The 24,820-nt window shown below is 34.4% G+C and overlaps 2 protein-coding genes across 3 annotated transcripts in view; one reads left to right on the top strand and one right to left on the bottom strand.

Moving 5' to 3' along the window:
* Positions 1-13,497, bottom strand: part of LOC149805161 (uncharacterized) — a 48,293-nt gene extending 34,796 nt beyond the window's left edge. For both annotated transcript variants that reach the window (XM_089947904.1, XM_089947906.1), the window contains exon 1: positions 13,352-13,497. The gene's annotated coding sequence lies outside the window, so the exon portion shown is untranslated. The remainder of the gene's footprint in view (positions 1-13,351) is intronic.
* A 172-nt stretch (positions 13,498-13,669) lies between these two features.
* The window catches only part of LOC149805160 (uncharacterized), a 36,345-nt gene continuing 25,194 nt past the window's right edge, over positions 13,670-24,820 (top strand). Inside the window, exons 1-2 of the mRNA XM_089947903.1 lie at positions 13,670-13,805; positions 18,827-20,833. Of these exons, the coding sequence (XP_089804029.1) occupies positions 18,836-20,332 (1,497 nt within the window). The 5' untranslated portion in view covers positions 13,670-13,805; positions 18,827-18,835 and the 3' untranslated portion in view covers positions 20,333-20,833. The remainder of the gene's footprint in view (positions 13,806-18,826; positions 20,834-24,820) is intronic.

Raw genomic sequence — 24,820 nt, 5'->3', positions numbered from 1 at the left:
AACCACTGCATTTATGACAGCAGCATGTGAACAAACTGTGCAGTGCTGAAATCTAATAGTTGCCGAGTTGATGACTTTATTGTTGCTAGGGAAATGAGCATGTTATATCTACAAAAAAGAGCAACATGAATGGCAAGCCAATCCCTACTCTTTACGTGTGCATTTAGAGATGGAAAAAAAAAATGATTATTCAGTCTGAGACAATATTGCAATTAAGATACAAAATGATTGAATCTGATAAAATGTCATTGTTGTGACACCCTAAAAACTAAACCCCTGGACCATGTATGAGGGGTAGTAACCCTAAGTCCATCAAATGTGTGCTATTTTTGCTCAAATATACGTTTCTGTTCGAAAAAATTTGGGTTGGTTTGATAGGCTAAACTGTTGGTACTCATTATATTTGGTGGAGGAAGAACCCATGAATTCAAAAAAGAACCACCAACCTATGGAAAGCCACTGTCAAGGTTTCTTATACACTAATATTTTAATTCATACAGTACTACCAGCAATTTACAAAACTTTATTCAGGATTATTCGATGGCAGATCTGGATCTGTTCAATTTGCAGTTGGAGTCATAAGCAAGAACAAATGGTACACCCAACAATGAATACTGTACACCCAGATCTATCCTCACTTAAAATGCCAGCAGATTGGGGTCTATGTTGTTCAGTTTGTTTCATAAGCAGAGTGAACAGTGAAGAAACAGCTTATTTGAACAGGATTCTAATATTCCTTAAATGTATTCTAACAGGATTCTAATATTCCTTAAATGTATTCTAACAGGATTCTAATATTCCTTAAATGTATTCAAACCGGATTCTAATATTCCTTAAATGTATTCACACCAGATTATAATATTCATCCATATTAATAAAAGTATTAAATCCATCCTTGGGACCTCAGGTGGCACAGTTGATTTGAGTGTCAGGTCAGCCAATGTGATATGTGAGAAAGCTTGCCAGTAGCTTCCTGTGGGTTGGTGGTTCTTCCCAGGGTTATCCCAGGTTCTTCCTTTGCTAGTTATACTGGCCGCTACGTATAGACAATCTTGCAATAAGACATGGCATTAAACCTAAAACAACAGCAAAAAATCCATCCTCTTTTCTTTGTTTACTCAGCATTTATTGACACCCCCACCCATACACCACTCCCTATCATGCTGCAAAAAAAAAAATGTTAAATTTGTGAACAATATTAATTAATCAACAATTGATTTGTTTCTAATCAAAATTACCCTGACATGTGGCCAATTTAATTAATTAAATGTGGATATGTTGATTGTAGGTCTCTGGAATTTGTCATATTATTATATGCCTGACACATCAGACGGGACTTGCCATATTACATTTCTTATGTGTGTGTGTGATTTGGATTTTTAACGTAGCTTTAACAATGTTTCAGTCATATCGCTATGATGTCTGCAGTGTGACAGTTTATAGTGATGTCTAGCACTGGGGCATCATGCCACAGGCATGTACCATGATGTCCCACCCAGTCACATTATCCTGACACCAGGCCAACCAGTCCTAACACTATCCTCTTAATGCTGAGTGCCAAGTGAGGTAGCTGTTAGTACCATTTTCGTAAGTCTTTGGTATGACTCAGCCATGGATCGAACCCATGACCTCTCGCATCCGAGGCAGACGCTCTAACCACTAGGCCACCGGAGCGGTACATTTCTCATGTATTTGTACATAAAGACAAATGGTTTTGATGTTGGCTGATACTGAAAATTTTCATGTTTCATGCAATGATTAAAAACTATTTTTAGGTTGAAGTGCCACCGTCACTATCCTACCAATGTAATGAGGCAGAGTTATTGTTCGTCCTTTTCATTAAAAAACTGGGATATAACTATTATGCAGCATTGTCATCAGATGAATCAATTATAAATACTTACCTCCTCAGATCAAACTTCAGACATCAACAGCTTATGAAATGAAAACCTTCACTTTTATCCAACAGTGCTCACATTTAGATATCATGTGAAAGACAATGAACTGTATACATGATTCTAGTAATTGAACAATTCATTTCTCTCTTCATCAAAAAAATGACAAGTCAAGTCCACTTTACTACACAAATATTTACAAATAAAACACTTACACAACAATAGTCATTATCTCTCAAAAGCAATCCAAGGAACAATTATTATCACAAAACAGCTAGGTTTCTTAATTTACACTGTCCCATTCAGAAACTACCATATGTACACTGTATTCACGTACATGTCAAGCCCAAATGCAAACAACACAAACCCAAATCTGGCATCACAAAACATACTGGCAGATCTGGGTCTATGCAATTTGTTAGTAGTAATCAGCAGAACGGACAACATGGATCCTGATCAGCTGGCACATTATGTGGTGGTAATTTAGGGTTTAAGTTGTGAATAACTGGACTCGACTTAAAAGTGTGCATACATGGTATATTTCTTTTTCTGTGGTAAATAGTTTACAAACCTAACAATGTTCTATGTAAACATTGCCCATGCACACCATAGATTTATTAATATGAACTGTGAATGATACAAGGAAATCAATATTAGAAGAATGGAATTAATTCAAAGATATCCAAAACCATTATATTATCCAAAAGAAAGATCATCATTACCATCTGAGTCCAACTGCAAACTGTTACAGACCCAGATCTGCGAGTGCATTATGTGCTAGCAGATCTGGGTCTGTGCTGTTTGTTTAAAGTAATCAGAAGAACAAAGAACATAGACTGTGATCTGCATGTGCATTATGCCACATCTGATAAGGATCTTTGTTGTTTGTAGTTTTACTTGGCTTGTAAGTGAGTATATATGGTAGTACCCACCCATCCAGAGCAACTTGTCAGCCAACAATGTTTTAGCTTTAGTATAAATGGGTCTAAGATCTGCCTGGTTATCTGGCTATCTGAGAGGAACGTCAAACAAATTTCATTAAATCCTACATTTTACAACTATCAGTATTTAAGACTCCTATAAATGATCCCCAACCAAACATAGTGATTTCAGTGCTAGTACTTGTAATAAATGTGCAGAATAATAATAATAATAATAATAATAATAATAATAATAAGACATATATGGTCATTTTAATAAATATAATGCTCTGTTGCATGAAAACCATTACATGTCAATTATCCTTGCCTATCCCTATATACTATAGACAGACATTGGCAAAACAATTAGGTGGCAAAACAATTAGGTTAAGTATGTCGGTTTGAGATGACTTCCAATTAAAAAATATTTGTCTACTGTCTTTATGAGTTTGCAAGTTTAAAAAAATACTATTACTTTTATTTTTAGGGACTTTTTAGGTATCAATTTCATCACTTGAAATTTACATAATGATAAAACTGAGATTCAAAGAATATTTAACTGTTTTGGTGTGTTGGTGTCATTAGTAAACAAATATAAGTAAGCTGAGATAAAATACATTGATCAGACAGCCAGGTGATCTAAACAAAACAATATACATTAATACAGTATTCAAGATCTGTTTTAAGACCGTCAAGGTAAGTCATGTCAAATTTATTTATAGTTGGATTTCACAATATTAATTAACACCAGCTCTACTGAGCTTTTATACTGTCATTATTTAAAGACAGAAACCTAAGAAGTGAAGGGTATTAAAATGCAAACTATGCATGCTAGCATTAAACACATCATATGCTAAAACTCATGCAACATTAGCAACTGATGGATTACAAACATTAAATTTCAATACTAATGCAAAACATAAAATATTTACTCAGGTGACAGACTGCTGGACACCAAACCCAAGGGTCACAGGTTTAACACCTGTCCTGGCCAGTCTGGATGAGCTACCATGGGAGTGTTTTTTGGAATGGCACTGGACTCTCATTTTCTCAGGATGATACATCCAATACTGTGTTAGGGTACCATTAAAACCACCAAACAACCATCAAGCAAATAACGAACCAACCAGCCAAACAACCAACCAACCATCAAGCAACCAAACTAACATTAAGAATTGACAAATTACATTACATACATAAAATCATAATAAACACAGTATGGACAAAAAGACATATTTAGCATTACAAACTACAAGTACATAATCTGAGATAATGAGATAATTTATATACATAATTCAATCATGTACAGTATACATATATATGCTGACATGTATAGTTTGCATGCTACATTGAAAAGATTAACTTATAATTAATTAAAGTCATTATTAATAATAACATATATTATCTTCATTTTGATTTCCCTAGTATCACTGTATTAATGAATAATGACTGAAGAATCGCTAAAAGTCACTGTCAAATCACACATCAATTAATAAATATCACTACTGGGAAACAATCAGTAAGTACAGCATGAAAATTACAAAACCATACTACAAGGTAAATACTTGAGTGTAATCAATATGGCCTTGCTATCCACCCTATCTTTCAGGCTGAGCTGTGTAACCATAAGAATGAAACATTAAACTTGGCATATAATGATAAATGTGTTTCATAAAACAAGACACTATTTTTATAATGAAACATTGCAGAGTCCCCTTTCACCCCCACCCCCTTCCACTGTCTGTCTATGGTGGTTAGGTAGAAACTAATATATCAGTTGGTACCAGTAATGTTTTCTTTGCTGGGCGTTGTAAAATCAATTATTTGGCACAAACTAACTGGCTCTGGTGGCAGAGAGGTTACATTTAAAACTAACTAGCTCTGGTGGCAGAGAGGTTACATTTTTGAAACTAACTAGCTCTGGTGGCAAAGAGGTTACATTTGAAACTAACTAGCTCTGGTGGCAGAAAGGTTACATTCAAAACTAACTGGCTCTGGTGGCTTTGAGAAGCTTCATTTAAAAAAAGGACTGGGATAATAGGGGTTTATTATTTGGATCTATAAAAAGACCCTAGGTCATTCAGTAGAAGAGATGACATACCAGTTATACAACTAGTATAATTACTAATCACGTGGCCCATGAATCGGTACCCATGATCATGAGGATTAACTGAGAGAGGGGAGGGGGAGGAATATTTTAATTTTTGCAAGGGGCCATATATATATATATATATATATATTAGATGCATGCCCCAAGATCAACAAAGAAATAGTGTTCATTTACACATACATGTATTAGAACTCAGGTAAGTCTTGTGCAATTATCATCTTACTAATGGTACTACTGTATTAATTTGCATAAATGTTTGCAATTTGACTATGTATGTAAACTGTTAAGTCATTGTTAATTACATACTGATGTATTTATTACATATAACAGTATTCCAAACAGGCATCAAAGGTAAGTGAGCATTTGCATTTATGCTTACTTCTCATATTGTAACAAAATGAATTAAATTTGTAATGAAGCAAATCAAAGCTAAAATTATGGACATATATGTTGTATTTTATTTTTTTAAAAGAGAATTAAGATTAAATTATACATAGCCTACAATTCACTGTGTATGATGGACTAATTACTTAATACACATTATCATTAACATGCCAGGACAAACAGGTAGGTACATGTATTTAAAATGAGTAAGCAACACAACGGTGTTAACTGTGAGAAATGAATAATCTATTTAAATTACTATGTTGTAAATTAAACCACTACTCAAACAATATGAACAATATATTTTTAAAAATTAAGGCATGTAATGGTTTGTCAACAATAAGAATAATTACAAAGTAAATTACAACATTTATTTAGGGAACAAAGAAAATATTCTAAGCACTAATTAAATTTCTGCCATTGCCATTTTACATGTTTACTTATATAATTGGTGACTTATATATCAGCTTTTGTGGTAATTGATTTAAAATCATACAGAAAGGATTTATTTGCAGTTGCAAAATCTCATGAAATAATTGGTTTTATTACTATATTTCCATGAGTTTTCCAACCTGTTCAACTCAAACATGTGCTGATATCTAAGGACTGATGATGTAGCACTGTAGAGGTAATTAACTAACTGATGATGTAGCACTATAGAGGTAATTAACTAACTGATGATGTAGCACTATAGAGGTAATTAACTAACTGATGATGTAGCACTATAGAGGTAATTAACTAACTGATGATGTAGCACTATAGAGGTAATTAACTAACTGATGATGTAGCACTATAGAGGTAATTAACTAACTGATGATGTAACACTATAGAGGTAATTAACTAACTGATGATGTAGCACTATAGAGGTAATTAACTAACTGATGATGTAGCACTATAGAGGTAATTAACTAACTGATGATGTAGCACTACAGAGGTAATTAACTAACTGATGATGTAGCACTATAGAGATAATTAACTAACTGATGATGTAGCATTACTGATGTAATTAACTGACTCTATTTTAGGTTGTTTGCTCCCAATCAACCACTGCAACTGTGGATGCCCAGGCCCAGTTTAAATAATTCCCATCAAACAACATTTTTATGGGGAGAGGGCTTCAGTTTTGCAGGAGGGGGCCAGAATTTTCACTATGACAATGATCTAATGGCCATCAACAAGATGACTGCTGTATCACCATATATCATCTACAAATTCAGATTGTTATAACTTTTATTTTTCTGACGTTTTCAGCATATGTATTATCAATGTCACTGGTTATTACAGTCCTATCACCAAAAAGCGCTCAATTTATACCCAAACTGAAAGCACTGGATGAATTAGTTGTATTTATTTTGACAAAATTAACACACAATACATAAACATTTTAATACAAGCATAAAACATACAGTGAGCAACATAAAAACAGTGTAAAAGGCACAGATAACATTTAAGACAATATAAGATATAAACAAACCTGCAAACACACTGTACAAAAGAGGTACACATTACACAATTAAAACAAGACATGCTGATTAAAAATAGGATTATCCCATAAAGTCATTATCAGCTTATTTCCAATGGGGTCTTAGCTGTTGTTCAGAATTTATGAGGCAAAACCTTGAAGAATGACATTTAACAAAGTAAGCAGATTAAAATAATAGGTAACAACAGTGGTACACTTAATGGATTACAGACCATAGAAACAAGATAGGCCATTAAACAACACACAATCAAAATTCAACCAGATATAAAGAATGATGAAGTAGAAGATAATTAGATGAAATGTAAACCACATTGTTCCTTGGACAAGAATAATTCCCATAAATTCATTATTTGCTGAAAAAGGTAATATTTATTTAAACAAAAGGAAATTTCATTTTGTTATGTTAATGTTAACTTGTCATGCATATTATATGTTCCTCATGTAGTCATTCAGTCTAATGGTGAAGTAGTCATTCAGTCTAATGGTAATGTAGTCGTTCAGTCTAATGGTGATATAGTCATTCAGTCTAATGGTGATGTAGTCATTTAGTCTAATAGTGATGTACTCATTCAGTCTAATGGTGATGTAGTCATTCAGTCTAATGGTGAAGTAGTCATTCAGTCTAATGGTAATGTAGTTATTAAGTCTAATGGTGATGTAGTCATTTAGTTGAATGATGATGTATTTATTAAGTCTAATGGTGATGTAGCAATTCAGTCTAATGGTAATGAAGTCATTAAGTCAAATGGTAATGTAGCAATTCAGTCTAATGATGATGTCGTCATTCAATCTAATGGTGATGTAGTCATTCAGTCTAATGATGATGTAGTCATTCAGTCTAATGGTGAAGTAGTCATTCAGTCTAATGGTAATGTAGTCATTCAGTCTAATAGTGATGTAGTCATCAGTCTAATGGTGATGTAGTCATTCAGTCTAATGGTAATGTAGTCATTCAGTCTAATGGTGATGTAGTCATTCAGTCTAATGGTGATGTAGTCATTCAGTCTAATGGTGAAGTAGTCATTCAGTCTAATGGTAATGCAGTCATTAAGTCTAATGGTAATGTAGCTATTAAGTCTAATGGTGATGTAGTCATTCAGTCTAATGGTGATGTAGTCATTTAGTTGAATGATGATGTACTTATTAAGTCTAATGGTGATGTAGCAATTCAGTCTAATGGTAATATAGTCATTAAGTCAAATGGTAATGTAGCAATTCAGTCTAATGATGATGTAGTCATTCAGTCTAATGGTGATGTAGTCATTCAGTCTAATGGTAATGTAGTCATTCAGTCTAATGGTGATGTAGTCATTCAGTCTAATGGTGAAGTAGTCATTCAGTCTAATGGTAATGCAGTCATTAAGTCTAATGGTAATGTAGTTATTAAGTCTAATGGTGATGTAGTCATTTGGTCTAATGGTGATGTAGTCATTTAGTTGAATGATGATGTACTTATTAAGTCTAATGGTGATGTAGTCATTCAGTCTAATGGTAATGTAGTCATTAAGTCAAATGGTAATGTAGCAATTCAGTCTAATGATGATGTAGTCATTCAGTCTAATGGTGATGTAGTCATTCAGTCTAATGGTAATGTAGTCATTCAGTCTAATGATGATGTAGCTCTTCAGTCTAAAGGTGATGCAGTCATTCAGTCTAATGGTGATGTAGTCATTTAGTTGAATGATGATGCAGTCATTCAGTCTAATGGTAATGTAGTCATTAAGTCTAATGGTGATGTAGTCATTTAGTCTAATAGTGATGTACTCATTCAGTCTAATGGTGATGTAGTCATTCAGTCTAATGGTGAAGTAGTCATTCAGTCTAATGGTAATGTAGTTATTAAGTCTAATGGTGATGTAGTCATTTAGTTGAATGATGATGTATTTATTAAGTCTAATGGTGATGTAGCAATTCAGTCTAATGGTAATGAAGTCATTAAGTCAAATGGTAATGTAGCAATTCAGTCTAATGATGATGTCGTCATTCAATCTAATGGTGATGTAGTCATTCAGTCTAATGATGATGTAGTCATTCAGTCTAATGGTGAAGTAGTCATTCAGTCTAATGGTAATGTAGTCATTCAGTCTAATAGTGATGTAGTCATCAGTCTAATGGTGATGTAGTCATTCAGTCTAATGGTAATGTAGTCATTCAGTCTAATGGTGATGTAGTCATTCAGTCTAATGGTGATGTAGTCATTCAGTCTAATGGTGAAGTAGTCATTCAGTCTAATGGTAATGCAGTCATTAAGTCTAATGGTAATGTAGCTATTAAGTCTAATGGTGATGTAGTCATTCAGTCTAATGGTGATGTAGTCATTTAGTTGAATGATGATGTACTTATTAAGTCTAATGGTGATGTAGCAATTCAGTCTAATGGTAATATAGTCATTAAGTCAAATGGTAATGTAGCAATTCAGTCTAATGATGATGTAGTCATTCAGTCTAATGGTGATGTAGTCATTCAGTCTAATGGTAATGTAGTCATTCAGTCTAATGGTGATGTAGTCATTCAGTCTAATGGTGAAGTAGTCATTCAGTCTAATGGTAATGCAGTCATTAAGTCTAATGGTAATGTAGTTATTAAGTCTAATGGTGATGTAGTCATTTGGTCTAATGGTGATGTAGTCATTTAGTTGAATGATGATGTACTTATTAAGTCTAATGGTGATGTAGCAATTCAGTCTAATGGTAATGTAGTCATTAAGTCAAATGGTAATGTAGCAATTCAGTCTAATGATGATGTAGTCATTCAGTCTAATGGTGATGTAGTCATTCAGTCTAATGGTAATGTAGTCATTCAGTCTAATGATGATGTAGCTCTTCAGTCTAAAGGTGATGCAGTCATTCAGTCTAATGGTGATGTAGTCATTTAGTTGAATGATGATGCAGTCATTCAGTCTAATGGTAATGTAGTCATTAAGTCTAATGGTAATGTAGTCATTCAGTCTAATGGTGTGTGTGTGATTTGGATTTTTAACATAGCTTTAACAATTTTTCAGTCATATCGCTATGATGTCTGCAGTGTGGCAGCTAATAGTGATGTCTAGCACTGGGGCATCATGCTGTAGCATGTAGCATGATGTCAACCCAGTCACATTATCCTGACACCAGGCCAACCAGTCCTGAAACTAACCTCTCAATGCTCAGTCTAATGGTAATGTAGTTATTCAGTCTAATGGTGATGTAGTCATTCAGTCTAATGGTGATGAAGTCATTTAGTTGAATGATGATGTAGTTATTCAGTCTAATGATGATACAGTCATTCAGTCTAATGGTGATGTGGTGATGTAGTCTTTTAGCCGAATGATGATGTAGCTATTTAGTCTAATGGTCTTACATATATTTGATTTAGTTTATATTTGATTTAAGTTGTATTTGATTTGATTTGATTGTTTGTGGGTTTTGGAATCTTTTTATTTTCTTTACATGTCAATATAATGTAATTTTGTTTACAAGGAATTTTATATTTTCCAGAAAATTCAGTTTGACCCGAGTTTTAACTTAGATACCTAATAATAGAAACACTTGTTTCTATTTTTGACATAGTTCCTGGCCTTGATTGAGGGTCAAGTAAACAACTTTTTTCTAGGAGTAAAATGATTGGTTCTTATCAAGGACATAAAGGAGCTATGTGACTTTTACATATAAACATGATCACGTCGTCCTCTATTTTGCAATATATTTTGCAATTAGGCACTTCCGAAATTGCGAAATACTTAGTATTAATAGTGATGTTTAGAGAGAGATCTCAGAGTCCAGGGCTTTTAAACTCTTGATGTCAAGTTGTTTTCTTCTGTTGTGACCAGAAATGAACTTTTTAGTTTTTGAAATATTAGTTAATTTTTCCCAAAATTATCTGGACTCTAAAAGATTAATTAGTTTCTCTGGAAATATTATTGCATTCATACAGAATTCTTGAACAAGGACATTTTTTGAAAATTCTATTCGGATCTCCAAGACCGAAGGATAAATTATGTTTCTACAAGGAACTGTAGACGTCAAAACAGTGCAGGCTACAGCATACGTCATCCCCTTCCATCTTGGATTCTTCATCTGGATTTGAACTTGGAATCATTAGAACATTTCAGTATTAGGAATGCAAAACTTTATTCGTCGATTATTCTTGTATTAATTTTGGATTTGATTCTGGAAACTGGAAGTTCTAATATTTTTTCATTTTTACAGTATTTTTCCAGGAAAATAAATTATTTGTTATATTTTCCAAAGCTTGTTGTCTTCACTCTTTCTTGTGTTACTTTTTATTTCAGCCTAAACATGTAACATAAGAAAAGTAATGTAGTCATTCAGTCTAATGGTGATGTAGTCATTCAGTCTAATGGTGATGTAGTCATTCAGTCTAATGGTGATGTAGTCATTCAGTTTAAAGATGATGTAGGCATTCAGTCTAATGGTGATGTAGTCATTTAGTTGAATGATAATGTATTTATGTGCTCTAAAATCAAGTGTCAATTTTTCTAGGAATGCGCTGGAAGATATTTATATCTGAAGGATAAGGATATAAATTTTCTTCTCATCTTTTTTGTTTACCTCCTCCCTTTAAAGAACTTCAAGGCCATTCTAGCTCTCCAGAATTTATAGTCATAATTAACATACATTTCTTGCCCCTGACAGTCAAATTCTCTCTTTCTCTTTCTCTCTCACATAAATATATTTTATTTAAAATAAAATGTTATATAAGTTTTACATCAAATTGGGTTTAGACATTTAAGGGAAAACTAAAGCACAATATCGATAACTAATCAAAATTTATTAATGATAAAACACTTTTAAAAAAGTCACATAAAGAATTTTAAAGAAGCAAATATTTTTAATCACAATATTAATTCTTCAAACAGTAATAAATTTGTTACTTTAAAAAAAAACTGAAAAATTCGTATTTACCGGAACAAATTATCTTGCTCAATGAATTCCAAGGCAAGAAGTTATCAGTTTTGTTAGGCTATGGATCAGCTTTCATTATCTAAATACAGAACTTAGGCAGACTGTCTAAGACTTATGAAGATTCTATTACAGCAATGGTTTTAGTGATGTGTAAACTGGATATAGAGGGATGCCCACTTTTCCTGCCAGACAGACAGACAGACATACTTATGCTGATATAGAACCATCTTTCAGAAAAATAAATGACTATGACAGTTTTATATTTTAACTCATTTGGATTTATGATTACATACGTTAATTTTTTTCATGACTTTCAAGTAGTACAAACAGAGAAAAACTATTTTAAATAAGTAAACTCAGAACCTAAACTGAACTGAATTATATTGGTTTAAACAGTATTAAGTATGCAAGTCATGATGACAAGAGATAGTTAAGAGGACTGCACAACCAGCATAAGCTTATTTCAAGCTGTTTCCTCATTAACAATAATAATTACTTATATAATGTGGCTGATGGGATTAATGAAGACATAATATTGCACACTGAAACGTAATGAAATATTAAAAGAAATTAATAATACAAGATTATTATAATATCACACAGCAGGTATTAAGTGTTTAGAGCAGAAACATTTTAATGTATATCTACAAATCAACAAATGTGGCAGAAGAAAAGCAAATCATACAAAGATGGTGGTGATAGTTGGCGTTATTGTTGTAGGATTTAACACCATTTCTTCAGCACAAGATAGGCTATACATGGCGGCATGTATAAATGGTGGAGGAAGAACCCGGAAAAAACCACCGACCCACAAGAAACTACTGACAAGCTTTCTCACAATTTCCACATTGGTTGATTCCAAGGCCCACATAGACAGAGGTGAGATGGCAGTGATCTGTAATGAGTGCTTTATTTTTTTAATAAATAATTTTCATTTTGTTGTTGTTGTTGTTGTAGGTTTAACATCATTTTTCAGTACATGATAGGCTATACATGGCAGCCAGTGTTAATGGTGGAGGATTCGAACCCAGGAAAACCCCAGAAATAACCACCAACCCACGAGAAGCGATTCGGAATCTTTCTCACATACCCACATTGGCTGAATCCGATACTCGAACCCACGCTGACAGAGGTGAGATGGCAGTGATCTGTAATGGAGAGTGCTTTCGACCACTCGGGGCCCCAGTGATGGTTGATAATGATGCTGATTAACGGTGGTAGTTGATAGCTGGGCATAGTGGTGGTAGTTGATAGTTGGGCATGGTGGTGGTAGTGGTAATCAACACAGTTTCCTGACACTTCATACTTTTTATAGCATTCACTGCAGTAGCGGACACGTGTTAATCAATCAGTAAAAGTACTTAAAGTAACGGAGTTGTGAAGAAGAAAATGACGATGATCACCATGATGATGGCATTGTGGTATTTGAAGTTTGAAAATGTATGAATGGTATTTATTGGATTTTCTATAACTGATAATGATAACATGCTTCAGATTATGTAGTGTACTGAGTAGAAAATCCACGCACCTGTCAGTGCATGTTGACTAGCATCGGTTACGACACTAAAACAGTAATTCACTGGTTTCCGTAATGACCACACTTTTACAAGCGATTCTTTTCCACTGAGTTGGCTACAAAAAAGAAAACATCTTACCTTCAGTACCCCCATAATATTTATTTTACGTCAACTGGTTAAATACACACACGCTTCATATGTGTTTGGTCTACTGCCACTTAAGTCGCCAATATCTTGTGTATACAATTTGGGAATCACCCCTTTAAGTGTTGGTAAGGAACGAAAGCGAGGCTGACGTAAATCTTAATGAGAGGTAATATCCGTAAACAGCTATGGCTGCTGTGTCTACTGCCAGATCAATAACAAACTTCAAGATCACCTCTTTCTGTTCTTACAGATGCCCACATCATTTGTCTTCATGTAGCATCAGCAAACTCTATTAGTAAGCAATATTTGCAAATATAGACAGCGTGTACATACGAATCAGCAAGCGGAGAAGTTTACATTTGGAAATAGAAGGGCCACTGTACAGAACTGTTATTTCCTTATTGCGGAAAGTGATTCCAATAATATTGACACTGTTATTGAGAAGGTATGTGTAAGCAGCCCGTGAAAAGATCTTTCTTAATGTCTATTTAGAAGCACTGGAAGCTAAATGGTTTCATATCACTTTAATTTAAGTAATTTTTGTATACTAGATTTTCATATTTTTATCACGTATTTAAGTTTCTGCTGTCTTTATTAATATTATGTTTTCTCAGTGGCTACCCAGGCAGCAGCATAAAGGAAACTGTCTAGAATGCATGTAAAACGAATAATACCGATAAAAGACCAAACTGTGTTAAGCAGTTTCATTGTTAGCATATGAACAAGTTCATTAAAGGAATATAGCCTATAATGAACCAGTAAATAGTGAAACTGAGATGCAGTTTGTAGGAAATATTTTCTGTTTATTATTACGATGGCAGTAGTAAAGAGTGAAATAGCTTTGCTTGAGCTAGTACATCTGAGAACCATCCCCTGTAAAATAGGTGCCTCAGAAATACCAGCAATGGAACATATATACTTGAACATATACTTCAGAAATCCCATGAACTGTGTTGTGCAAAGGCATGATTAGCTGTGATGTTGTTGTTGTTGTTGTTATAGGGTTTAACACCATTTTTCAGCACAAGATACGCTATACATGGCAGCCAGTATTGATGGTGGAGGATGAACCCGGGAAAACCCCGGAAAGAACCACCGACCCATGAGAAGCTACCAGCAAGCTTTCTCACATACCATCATTAGCTGAGCCCAAGACTTGAACCCACACAGACAGAGGTGAGATGGCAGTGATCCGTAATGGAGAGCACTTTAGACCACTCGGCCACTTGGGGCCTCCAATTAGCTGTGATGTAAAAGATGGCTAACAACCTCAGATATTTTCAGGAATCAGACTTCTTATTTTCTTCAACAAGACATACAAAGTCTTAACATAGGAAGAAATTGAGATAAATGTCCATTTCTTAAGGTCACTGTAAGTACAGCTTTTTGCCCAGTCAGTAGCCATTTGGAATTTTCCAGACATTGCTACTGAGGCTGCCAACTTGATATCTTTCAAATTAGAGTTGGTCAAACTCACTATCTAAACCAGAGTTAGCAACAACTTCAAGTAGTCTTCAGTGATCACTTGAGATGTGCCAGTTGAGATTGATGTGCCAGTTGAGATATATTCCATATTCTCTCAAGGCTTGACAATTTGCAAATATTGTTGGCAAATCTGTCATGTTATCTCTCCTTTTTATAACTTTACTGGGTTTTTTTTAAAACTTTGCTCTACTTTACCATATGCCACACATCACATATTAGTCAGAGGTAACTACTGTGATGAAACAGGAACTTGGAGATCACGTACAATAAGGGCTAGTCATCAAATCATCTGACACAGGTAACATTTTTCTTAGTTTTGATCTTCATGCTTTAATGGGGGATATTAATTATACCCTACATTTGTCCATATGTCTTTCTGTCCATAAGTCCATATCTTAAACTGCAGGTTGGAGATCCAGAAAACTTGGCACATAGATTGTCCATTAGATAATTAACCATATGTGAGAGGGATATAGTTTTTGGGACCTTCCCCTAGGGTCAGTAAGAAAGGTCGTATGTGCAAAAATTGCAGTGACATAAATTTGATATTATTTGGACCATGTAGTAATATAGTATGAGGACACGTGATGATTGACAGGTTTTGGGTTAAGACCATTGGTAAGCATTGATAGGGTGGATTGTTGGGGTAAAAAATAATGGTAAGGAATATGTAATTAAAAGGGTGTGGAGTTTCATTAACTGTCATTAGCTCTATTTTTTTACAATACAAAACTTTAAAGATTGCACTAATTGTTTAACCACATTTCCTAGTCAAGACTACTGTGCACACATGACCATTTAGTATCGGTTGGACATACACCACATTAAACATATCCATGACTAATTTTGATAATATTTATTCTAAAGTCATATGGAACAATTAGTTAATATTACTGAAGGCATTTATAAGTGAAGTCTTATTTTATGTTCATTTTTAATTTATTTATTATAAACATAATTTGACCTCTATTTAGGCCAAAACAGTACTTCATGAAATTTTCTTTTTCAAAAAGGCCAAGAGCAAATGTTTTTTTAAATGGAACTTGCCAAATTTTAAAAGTTTATTGTTACTAAAGAGTTTCAAACTAATAAAAAGTCTCTTCTGACAATAAGTGCTAAGAAGATGGGCTGTATAAGATTTATACAGACCATGTACAGAGAGTTGTTGTCCTGTTAATGGAACAATGCTGTTTTAGAAGAGGTGGGGGGGGATGGTGTAATACTCTATGCCTGTCCAGTCAGCCAATGAACTGTCCAGTTGTTCTTTTTGTAACTCACCTTCTAAACTGTTTGGTGGATATTCACCAAAACATAGTAAATAGTACTGTGTGTTGCTCATGTGGTGACAATCTGCCAGACTAAAATAGTTTTTAGGTCTCTAGACTCAGTCACTGGATGGCATTCAGTGGTCAAATATGCAAAGATTACAATGACAGTGACATTTTTAATAATTTTTGGCCAAATCTATAATGCAGTTATAGCAGGAGGGCATATAATAATATAATATACATAACACATCTTTTTCTTGTGACCATGGAAGCAGTCCAAGGTTTCTGTGTTTCTTTGTTGGCTTTTTTTTCAAAATCAGTTCATCTTTATTTGTACCTTTTCACAAAAGGATGCAAGAGAAGGTTACATACAGTATAAGAAAATGTAACAGTATGGCAACCATAATGTGCTGGCAGATCTGGGTCTATGAGGAGTAATCAGTAGAACAAACAACAAAGACCTTGATCAGCAGGCACATCATGCTACAGCAGATCAGGATCTTTGTTGTTTGCATTTTGACTTGACTTATAAGTGAGTATATCCAGTACATCTGTAAGTTCTAAGACTCACTTCACTATGCTAAGAAATTGGCATCACTTGATACATGAGAAAACTCCATGAATTTAGGCTTTATCTATGACAGCTTCTCTGCTAACTTGCAGGATATAGTCAATTGTGCAAATTCTGCTTCGAGACTATGAATCCAATTTTTGATCCAATTTTGTAGGAATATTCATATAACTTGCTCTTCAACATTTGAGTGTTAGGTGACTACCCCTGCTAACACTGGCTTCCAGGCTGAATTCTAGATATAAAGCACATTGTCATATTTTATGCAAACAAGGTGACAAAAAAAAAACACATGAAGAATTATTAAAACACATTAAAGCTACACAAAACATTTGTATTTTATGTATTGTGTTCAAATTTGTTTGTGTATTTCTCCTGCCATAAGGAAGCACAGTCAATGTTTTACTGTGGCCCATTTAGTAGGTGTAAATTGTGTTATATAGATATTTTCTTGATGTTTAATGGACATTTTAAATTATATTTTATAATTAGGGTGGAAAGACTCATCAAAAATAGCTCATCCCAAGTTAGGCTGACTCACAGTCATTTGATGCTTTCTCAGAGTTAGGCTGGCTTAAAAGCCATTTGATGTGTTCTCAGAGGCGTAAGAGATAGTTTGACGATTGTTTTACCAGCAGTCTCATCATCATTGCAAATAAAATAAAATACCATATGTACTCACTTATAAGTCAAGTCCAACTGCAAACAACAAAGATCCTAATCGGCAGTAGCATAATGTGCCTGCAGATCAATGTCTGTGTTGTTTGTTCTAATGATTACTCCTAACAAACTGCACAGACCTAGATCTGCCAGTGCATCATGCAGTGGCAGATATGGGTCTGTGCAGTTTGCAGTTGGACTCACCTTATAAGTGAGTATATACAGTATAAACTTTTATAAGTCAAGTCCAATTGCACAGACTCAGATCTGCCATCACATAATATGCCACCATATCTGGATCTCGGCAGTTTGTTTTGAGTAATCAGTAAAGCAAATAGTATAGACTTTGATATGCCAGTGCATTCTGCAATGACAGATAATTGTCTATGTTGCTTGCAGTTTGAGTTGACACAAGTTAAGACAGTAGGGACTTTTTGTTGAAGACAGGTGGCTGCTTAATACATCTGGGGCAAGTTAAGACAGAGTTGTCTCTAGTTCTAAGCCATGTAATAATTGACCAAATGCATTAAAATCTAATCTATATCTGTGTCCATAGCAACTAATGAAAAATAAATTTTAGGTAACTCCTTAATTGCACTGTCAGTTTCAGTGAAAATCTTTTTAGGAATGTTTTATAGAGCATATTCTGCCAGTGTTATGTTTCTAGTTGTTTCTCTAGCAACTGTTTTGCTTTCATAGCACTCTGATGAACAATGTATTTTTAATATCCCTTTATAAATAATGAGCAAGTTGTGATCAGTGTATATTAGAGTGATCTTTGATGACATGTTTACTAAACTTATTTTTCTGGCTTCTATAGCAACTGATGGAGAATTTATTTTGATAATTCCTCCAAAATTGTTAGGTTAGTATTGATAAAACTATTGTTTACAAGTTCTTCAGATGTTGTGGTTTTGGTGGCTTCCTCATCAATTGTGTGGTTTCCATGGCAACCAGGCATATTATTGGCTAGTAACTGTGTGACTTTCATTGCAACCAAAACATGTTTTAATAAATTTGTGCTCTTGGTGGCTTCCATTGCAGAAGTATGACTTTCATGGCAACCAGGCAGAGAAATATTTTGAAATTTCCAGAACTACTGAGCCATATTCAGTTATATTTGAACATGTTTTTCAAGCATCTTTCCTTGTAACCATGTGACTTTAATAGCAACCAATTGAAAATTATATTTTTAAATTTATCCTCCATAACTATTATATAAATTTCAGAAATTGTTGTCAGATACTTTTGTAGGACATATTTTCTACTAAAATTGTGTCTCTAGCTTTCAGCAAACATTTCTTGGTCAGTTTTGTTTTGTACAAGCTCATAAACCCAGAATTGGGCATTTTGTGATTTTTTTTACCAGCCTGAAAATAGGACATAAGTTATCATCAGCAAGATATACCAGTCATATTCTTATTCATTTAAAAAAAAATCTACTTCATATTCATACCAGTATTGATCTGTTTTGCTTTCTAGATGTAAGAAATGCAGAAATCAGCAGTGATTTCAACAGAGAATCTCTACCAGATAAAGGCTCCCCTGGCAACCTTTGACACGGTTGATTTGGGTGATGAGGATGTACTGAATTGGCCACAGCCGACATCATTAATAGCAGAAACAGTCACTGAAGTGGTTGAATCAACCTCAAGCTCAGCCTCAGATTCAAACAAGGATCTAGAGGTTTTCGATCAAAACAATCATAGTGTTCTAAATGGTAAAGACAAAGAAAAAGGTGACGTGACATCAGACAAGACATCAGCTAAAAGTGACACTGCCAGTGATTATGATACTGTTAATTTTGGGCTGTTTAAGAAGAGAAAGAACATTGATTCTTCAGTTCAGTATGAGAGAATAGAAAATGGCAGCACACCTGATTCATCAGACCAGGAAAAGTCACTGAAAGAGTGTTCTTTCGATGTAAAAAGCAGCTGTCTCTCCGTAAGTGATTCAGAGAGTTCAGATTCTGATAGTGGTTATGTAAGGAGTGGATATATATCAGTGTCCAAAGGAGTCATAACTCATAAAATTGGTTTGTTTAAACACGTGAAAGTACCCTTTATTAATGATACCAATAGTCCATCTGATTCAGAACTGACCCCAACAAATTCCCCAAATCTAAGGACCCATGTTCCATTGCCCCTCCCTACTCTCAGTGATGAAGACAAGAAAATAAGGTCAAAGAGAAAGGCATATGAAAAGAAATTACAAAGACTGCAGGTTACTACTAATCCAATTGAGAGACCTCGCAGTACAACTCCTATCAGTGTGGTTGGTCTTGAAGAGTATGTAAGTTTTAGCTCACCAGAAAAGTCACCAGCCTCTACCAGACTTGAGAAATTAAAAATTAAACTTCCATCGGATGAGTTTGGAGCAAAGCACAAAGATACTCCAAAACGAGGCTCAAAGTCAGAGGGACAAAATACATTTGACTTTAGTGAGGAGAAATTGTTCACTCGTACGCGTGCAGCTCTGCTTGTACAAAGTGATTGCATTTGGGGTACATCTCCCAAACGAGTATTGATACCTCCAACTTTATCCCCAGCTACCTCACGAAGGATCTCCAAGACATCAGGATCTACTGGGGATTTAATGAGCAATTCACCTGGACATATTTATGATCCAGTGCCAGATGGACTTGACTCCCAAAAAGTAATCCAGTCCAGTAATATAAGCCCCAACTGGGTGACATTTGATGATGCATCTTCTTCTAGGCCAGTGCCCATTACACAGACATGTATCGAGGAAAGCAAGGAAAACAAGGAAGGATACGCCAATGAAGAAATGAACTCTACAGACTTTTATTCATCCAATGTTGACTTCAATTTAGATCATGCAGACGAGATACTCACTGTTAGTTTTGAAGAAAAAGCAGATGGCAAAGTCTGTGATATACAAATGGAAAGATATATAGCTACATGTAGTAAGGTAACTCCTAATGACCCTTCTTCAAACAGTGGTTATAAGAACAATATAGAGATTTAACATAATGTGACAGAATAATACAGATCTGTGAAGTATAATACAGATCTGTGATGTATAATATTGATCTGCAATGCATAATGCAGATCTGTGAAGTATAATATAAATCTGTGAAGTATAATACAGATGTGTGATTTGTGAAGGATAATATAGATCTGTGAAATATAATAGAGATCTGGGAAGTATAAGACAGATTGGTAAAGATCAATACTCTTAATCTATCACTTAATCCAGCCATACACTGTTTGTGCAATAAGACTTCTTTTTATTAAATTTATGTGTGAAAACTTCAAAATGGTGTTCTACCATGAGACTACTAGCATGAATACAAAACAAGCCATATTTGATTATCAATTTTGAATTTCGACATTGTCATATGTTCATGTTTCCCATTTGTGCACTTTCATCCAAAAGACATTGAAGGCAACCATTGTTAGTTTTAACATGTTCACCTTGGAATCAAGGACCTTCTGACCTTGGAAACAGGCTGCTGTTCACATTAAGGTAAGTACACTGTATATTTTAGGTACCTGTTTATTCAGAAATAAGAATTTTAACTTAAATTGTCACATGTCAGCTGTATTTTTGCCAGTTGTTTGATTTGCTGATTGTGGAAGAAGGATGAGTCTTGTTTCCACAGATGTAGCATTGTTCACTGGGACATAAAAGTTTTGGTAGAGGTATATAACGGTCACAAAATCCACAGAAATTGGTATTGTATGTAGCAGTCACAAAATCCACAGAAATTGGTATTGTATGTAACAGTCACAAAATCCACAGAAATCGGTATTGTATGTAACAGTCACAAAATCCACACAAATTGGTATTGTATGTAGCAGTCACAAAATCCACAGAAATTGGTATTTTATGTAGCAGTCACAAAATCCACAGAAATTGGTATTGTATGTAGCAGTTACAAAATCCACAGAAATTGGTATTTTATGTAACAGTCACAAAATCCACAGAAATTGATATTGTATGTAACAGTCACAAAATCCACAGAAATTGGTATTGTATATAACAATAACAAAATCCACAGAATTTGGTGCCCTGTTAATAAAAGAGATTTAACATTATGCTTTTTAGACAGTTATACTTGCAAAGCTAATGAAACTCCATGTGCGAATATACATTTGATTGCATGCTAGTTCTGGATAACTCATGAACCTGCTTATTATAAAGATAGGTGGGGTGTGATCTCAATTTTATTGCTTCCATTAAAAAAGGTAAAATCTAGGCTGCTTTTGCTAAACATGAAAATATTGTGGCAACTTGATTTATTGTCAAAAATTTCTGTTAGTGCACAAATAAATGGAATCATCGTAATAAAATTCACAAATGTGAATAAGAAATCATATTGTTTGTTGGATTTTCTATAGCAAGAATATTTACTCAGTAAATATCAATTATTGAAAATATTGGCAGATACATTACTTGTGGCAACATTGTAAGAAATACCAGTTAAAGTGGTCTTGTTAAGTGAAATTCGTGTTTTAATTTTATCTTTCAATCTGTTTTCAATGTAATCATCCCTGACATTATATGCTTCTATTAATCAGCTGTTAATGCAGTGCCTAAACTTCCATGAGAACCTAATTTCATGCTTAGTTAATGCAGTGCCTAAACTTCCATGAGAACCTAATTTCCTGCTTAGTTAATGCAGTGCCTAAACTTCCATGAGAATCTAATTTCATGCTTAGTTAATGCAGTGCCTAAACTTCCATGAGAACCTAATTTCATGCTTAGTTAATGCTGTGCCTAAACTTCCATGAGAATCTAATTTCATGCTTAGTTAATGCAGTGCCTAAACTTCCATGAGAATCTAATTTCATGCTTAGTTAATGCAGTGCCTAAACTTCCATGAGAATCTAATTTCATGCTTAGTTAATGCAGTGCCTAAACTTCCATGAGAACCTAATTTCATGCTTAGTTAATGCAGTGCCTAAACTTCCATGAGAATCTAATTTCATGCTTAGTTAATGCAGTGCCTAAACTTCCATGAGAACCTAATTTCATGCTTACTTAGTAGTTAAGCTGGGTTTATTTGGAAAACTTTTGAAAAGTTACTGGGTTTTTGACACAATGACAGAAGCTAATTAGCACTTTAATTGTCTCCAGCTGATAACAAGACATGGGAAGTGCTAGCATCACAGTAACAGCCCAGGTGCTGATCCGGGGATCAGTTAAGCTCTTGTCCCCCACCCCTTAAAAATGAGTGCAGACCAACTATACTGTTTCCTAGATTTAAGTTTTCTTTACAGTTAAATGTTTAAAATTATGCCCAGGAAATACTTACAAGGCTGAAGCTTTGGTGTGTGTGTTTGGGGTGGGGGGGAGAGTGTTTTATGCCTCCTGGGACCCCACATATTCTTGCCTCCTTGTTTATACAGCCATTACTTCAAAGGATATTCTTGGATCTGCCCCAGCATTTGGGTTTATATATTTGTTAACATCACTTACCATAGGGAAGTCCTTTGAATGTGAATTGTTCTACCAAACTTGCAGTGATCACTTAAAAAAGCCCAGAATAACTTGCAAGTTCAGATTGAACATAGAGTATATCATATTTTAAAATTCATTTTGGTCCATTTTCTTTTAATGCAGATGAATTGTTCCTCGACATTGCAAGTGCCTTGTGCCAATTTTGTTTATTAGTATCGTTGACTTATGGTTGTCCTCATAATTATCATATGTTATTGATGAAGAAGTGTATTGTTTTAAAATTTCAATATGGAGGAATTTCCTGGTTCAAACATATTGATGGTAAGGGTTTGGCTCCAGCCATTTGTGTGTGTAATTCATAATTGTATAAAGCTTTAGCTTATTTGTTTTTGTTATAAAGGATACATTTGCTTTGATATGACCTTGATGAAGATCAAACATTACTCATATGCAAATTTGTGAGTACTGCATGTGAGCTTGATTTATGTTAAAAATCTATCATCATTTTATTGACTTTCATTGACTTTTAACATCTAATGTCCATTAATAAATCGATTATAAAATTGTTTTAACACCATTTTTCAGCACATGATAGGCTATACATGGCGGCCAGTAATAATGGTGGAGGAAGAACCTGGGAAAACCCCGGAAAGCGCTTTAGACCATTCGGTTACTCGGGGCCCCCTTGTGTTAGGTAAAGGAGATTATAATTCTTGTGTATGAACAGAAGTTGCTGGCACACCCTTTCCCACCACCAGGCAGTTGAATTTCCCTGGATATCCTGTACCCTTACTTATACCACAGTTGATGTTTATGGACCCCATTAATTCCTAGCAAAAGAGAGAGAGAGAGATTAAGGTTGCATGTAATGTACACGTCATTACACCTAAGTGGTCAGTTGGTTTCTATACTCCAGAGTGGTGTCAGCGATTCTGTTGCAATTGTCAAATGCTGCTCTTAGACTAGACATACATGCAGTCTTAGACATGCATATATCTACACTTCACGCTTGTTCTTCTGAATTTGTTTTTCTTATATGGCAAACAACATGCATTCCCCTTATATGGCAAACAACATGCCATCTCCTTATATGGCAAACAACATGCATTCCCCTTATGGGAAGACATTTGGAGCAAGATCAGAATTTAAGTACACATCTTTGAATGTGCAGCAGTAATATGCACATGGTTGCATCAATACTAAAAACACAAGATGAATTCTCAAAATTCTCCTTTTTTGAAAATTTTTCAAGAAATGTCCTCAAAAATTTTCCAGAGTAAAAGTGTATACCTTGTGCATCAGCAACAATCACGTCACAAAATTTCATGAAATCCTTCAACCATACTTAATTGCAAAATTGCCACATTTTTTGACAAATTTTCAGGAAAAGTCACTCAAAATGGGTTAGAAAAGTAGCTCTACACTGACCACATATCTAGTCAATAAAGTTTTTTAAAAAAGATCTTATGAGCTGGGATGTGGTGTGTGAATATGATACGGGAAACATAATTTCCTCTCATTACCCTCCTTTTTGGATAATATTTCAAGAAATGCCCCAGAAGTGGGCCAGTGAAAAAGAGTAAAACCTTATTACACACCAACCACATATGAAGCCTCTGAAGTTTTATACGTTTGTCCAAGCAATGCTGAAGAAGTGATGGCAATCTGAATTCTTACCCAAACCAAATTTTATCATTTATTTTTCAAGAAATTTCCCCAAATTTGGCAAAATGAAAAAATTAAAAACTTATTTTGCATCTACCAGGTACACAAACCTTGTATCTAGCCTTCAAAGTTTGATAAACACCTTAAAGTGGTGCAGGAGGAAAAGTGTTTACAGGCTTTGTCATGGATAGACAGATGGACAGACTGATGATGGTTAATGACACTACTGTATTTCCACTCTTTGCTGAAGTGCCAAAATGATAAACTTCTTAAAATAGTTTAGGAGGAAAATTATTGACAAGCTTAATTGTCAAAAATCATGCTTTCTTGATAAACTTTTCAAGAAATTTTCCTAAAAAGTGGACAGAGGAAAAAAAAAAAATC

The sequence above is a fragment of the Sinohyriopsis cumingii genome, chromosome 2 (assembly GCF_028554795.1).
Source record: "Sinohyriopsis cumingii isolate HCF-2022 chromosome 2, ASM2855479v2, whole genome shotgun sequence".
In the NCBI taxonomy this organism is placed as follows: domain Eukaryota; kingdom Metazoa; phylum Mollusca; class Bivalvia; order Unionida; family Unionidae; genus Sinohyriopsis; species Sinohyriopsis cumingii.
Note: the sequence above shows the minus strand (reverse complement) of the source record. Positions and strands in the feature narration are given on the sequence as shown.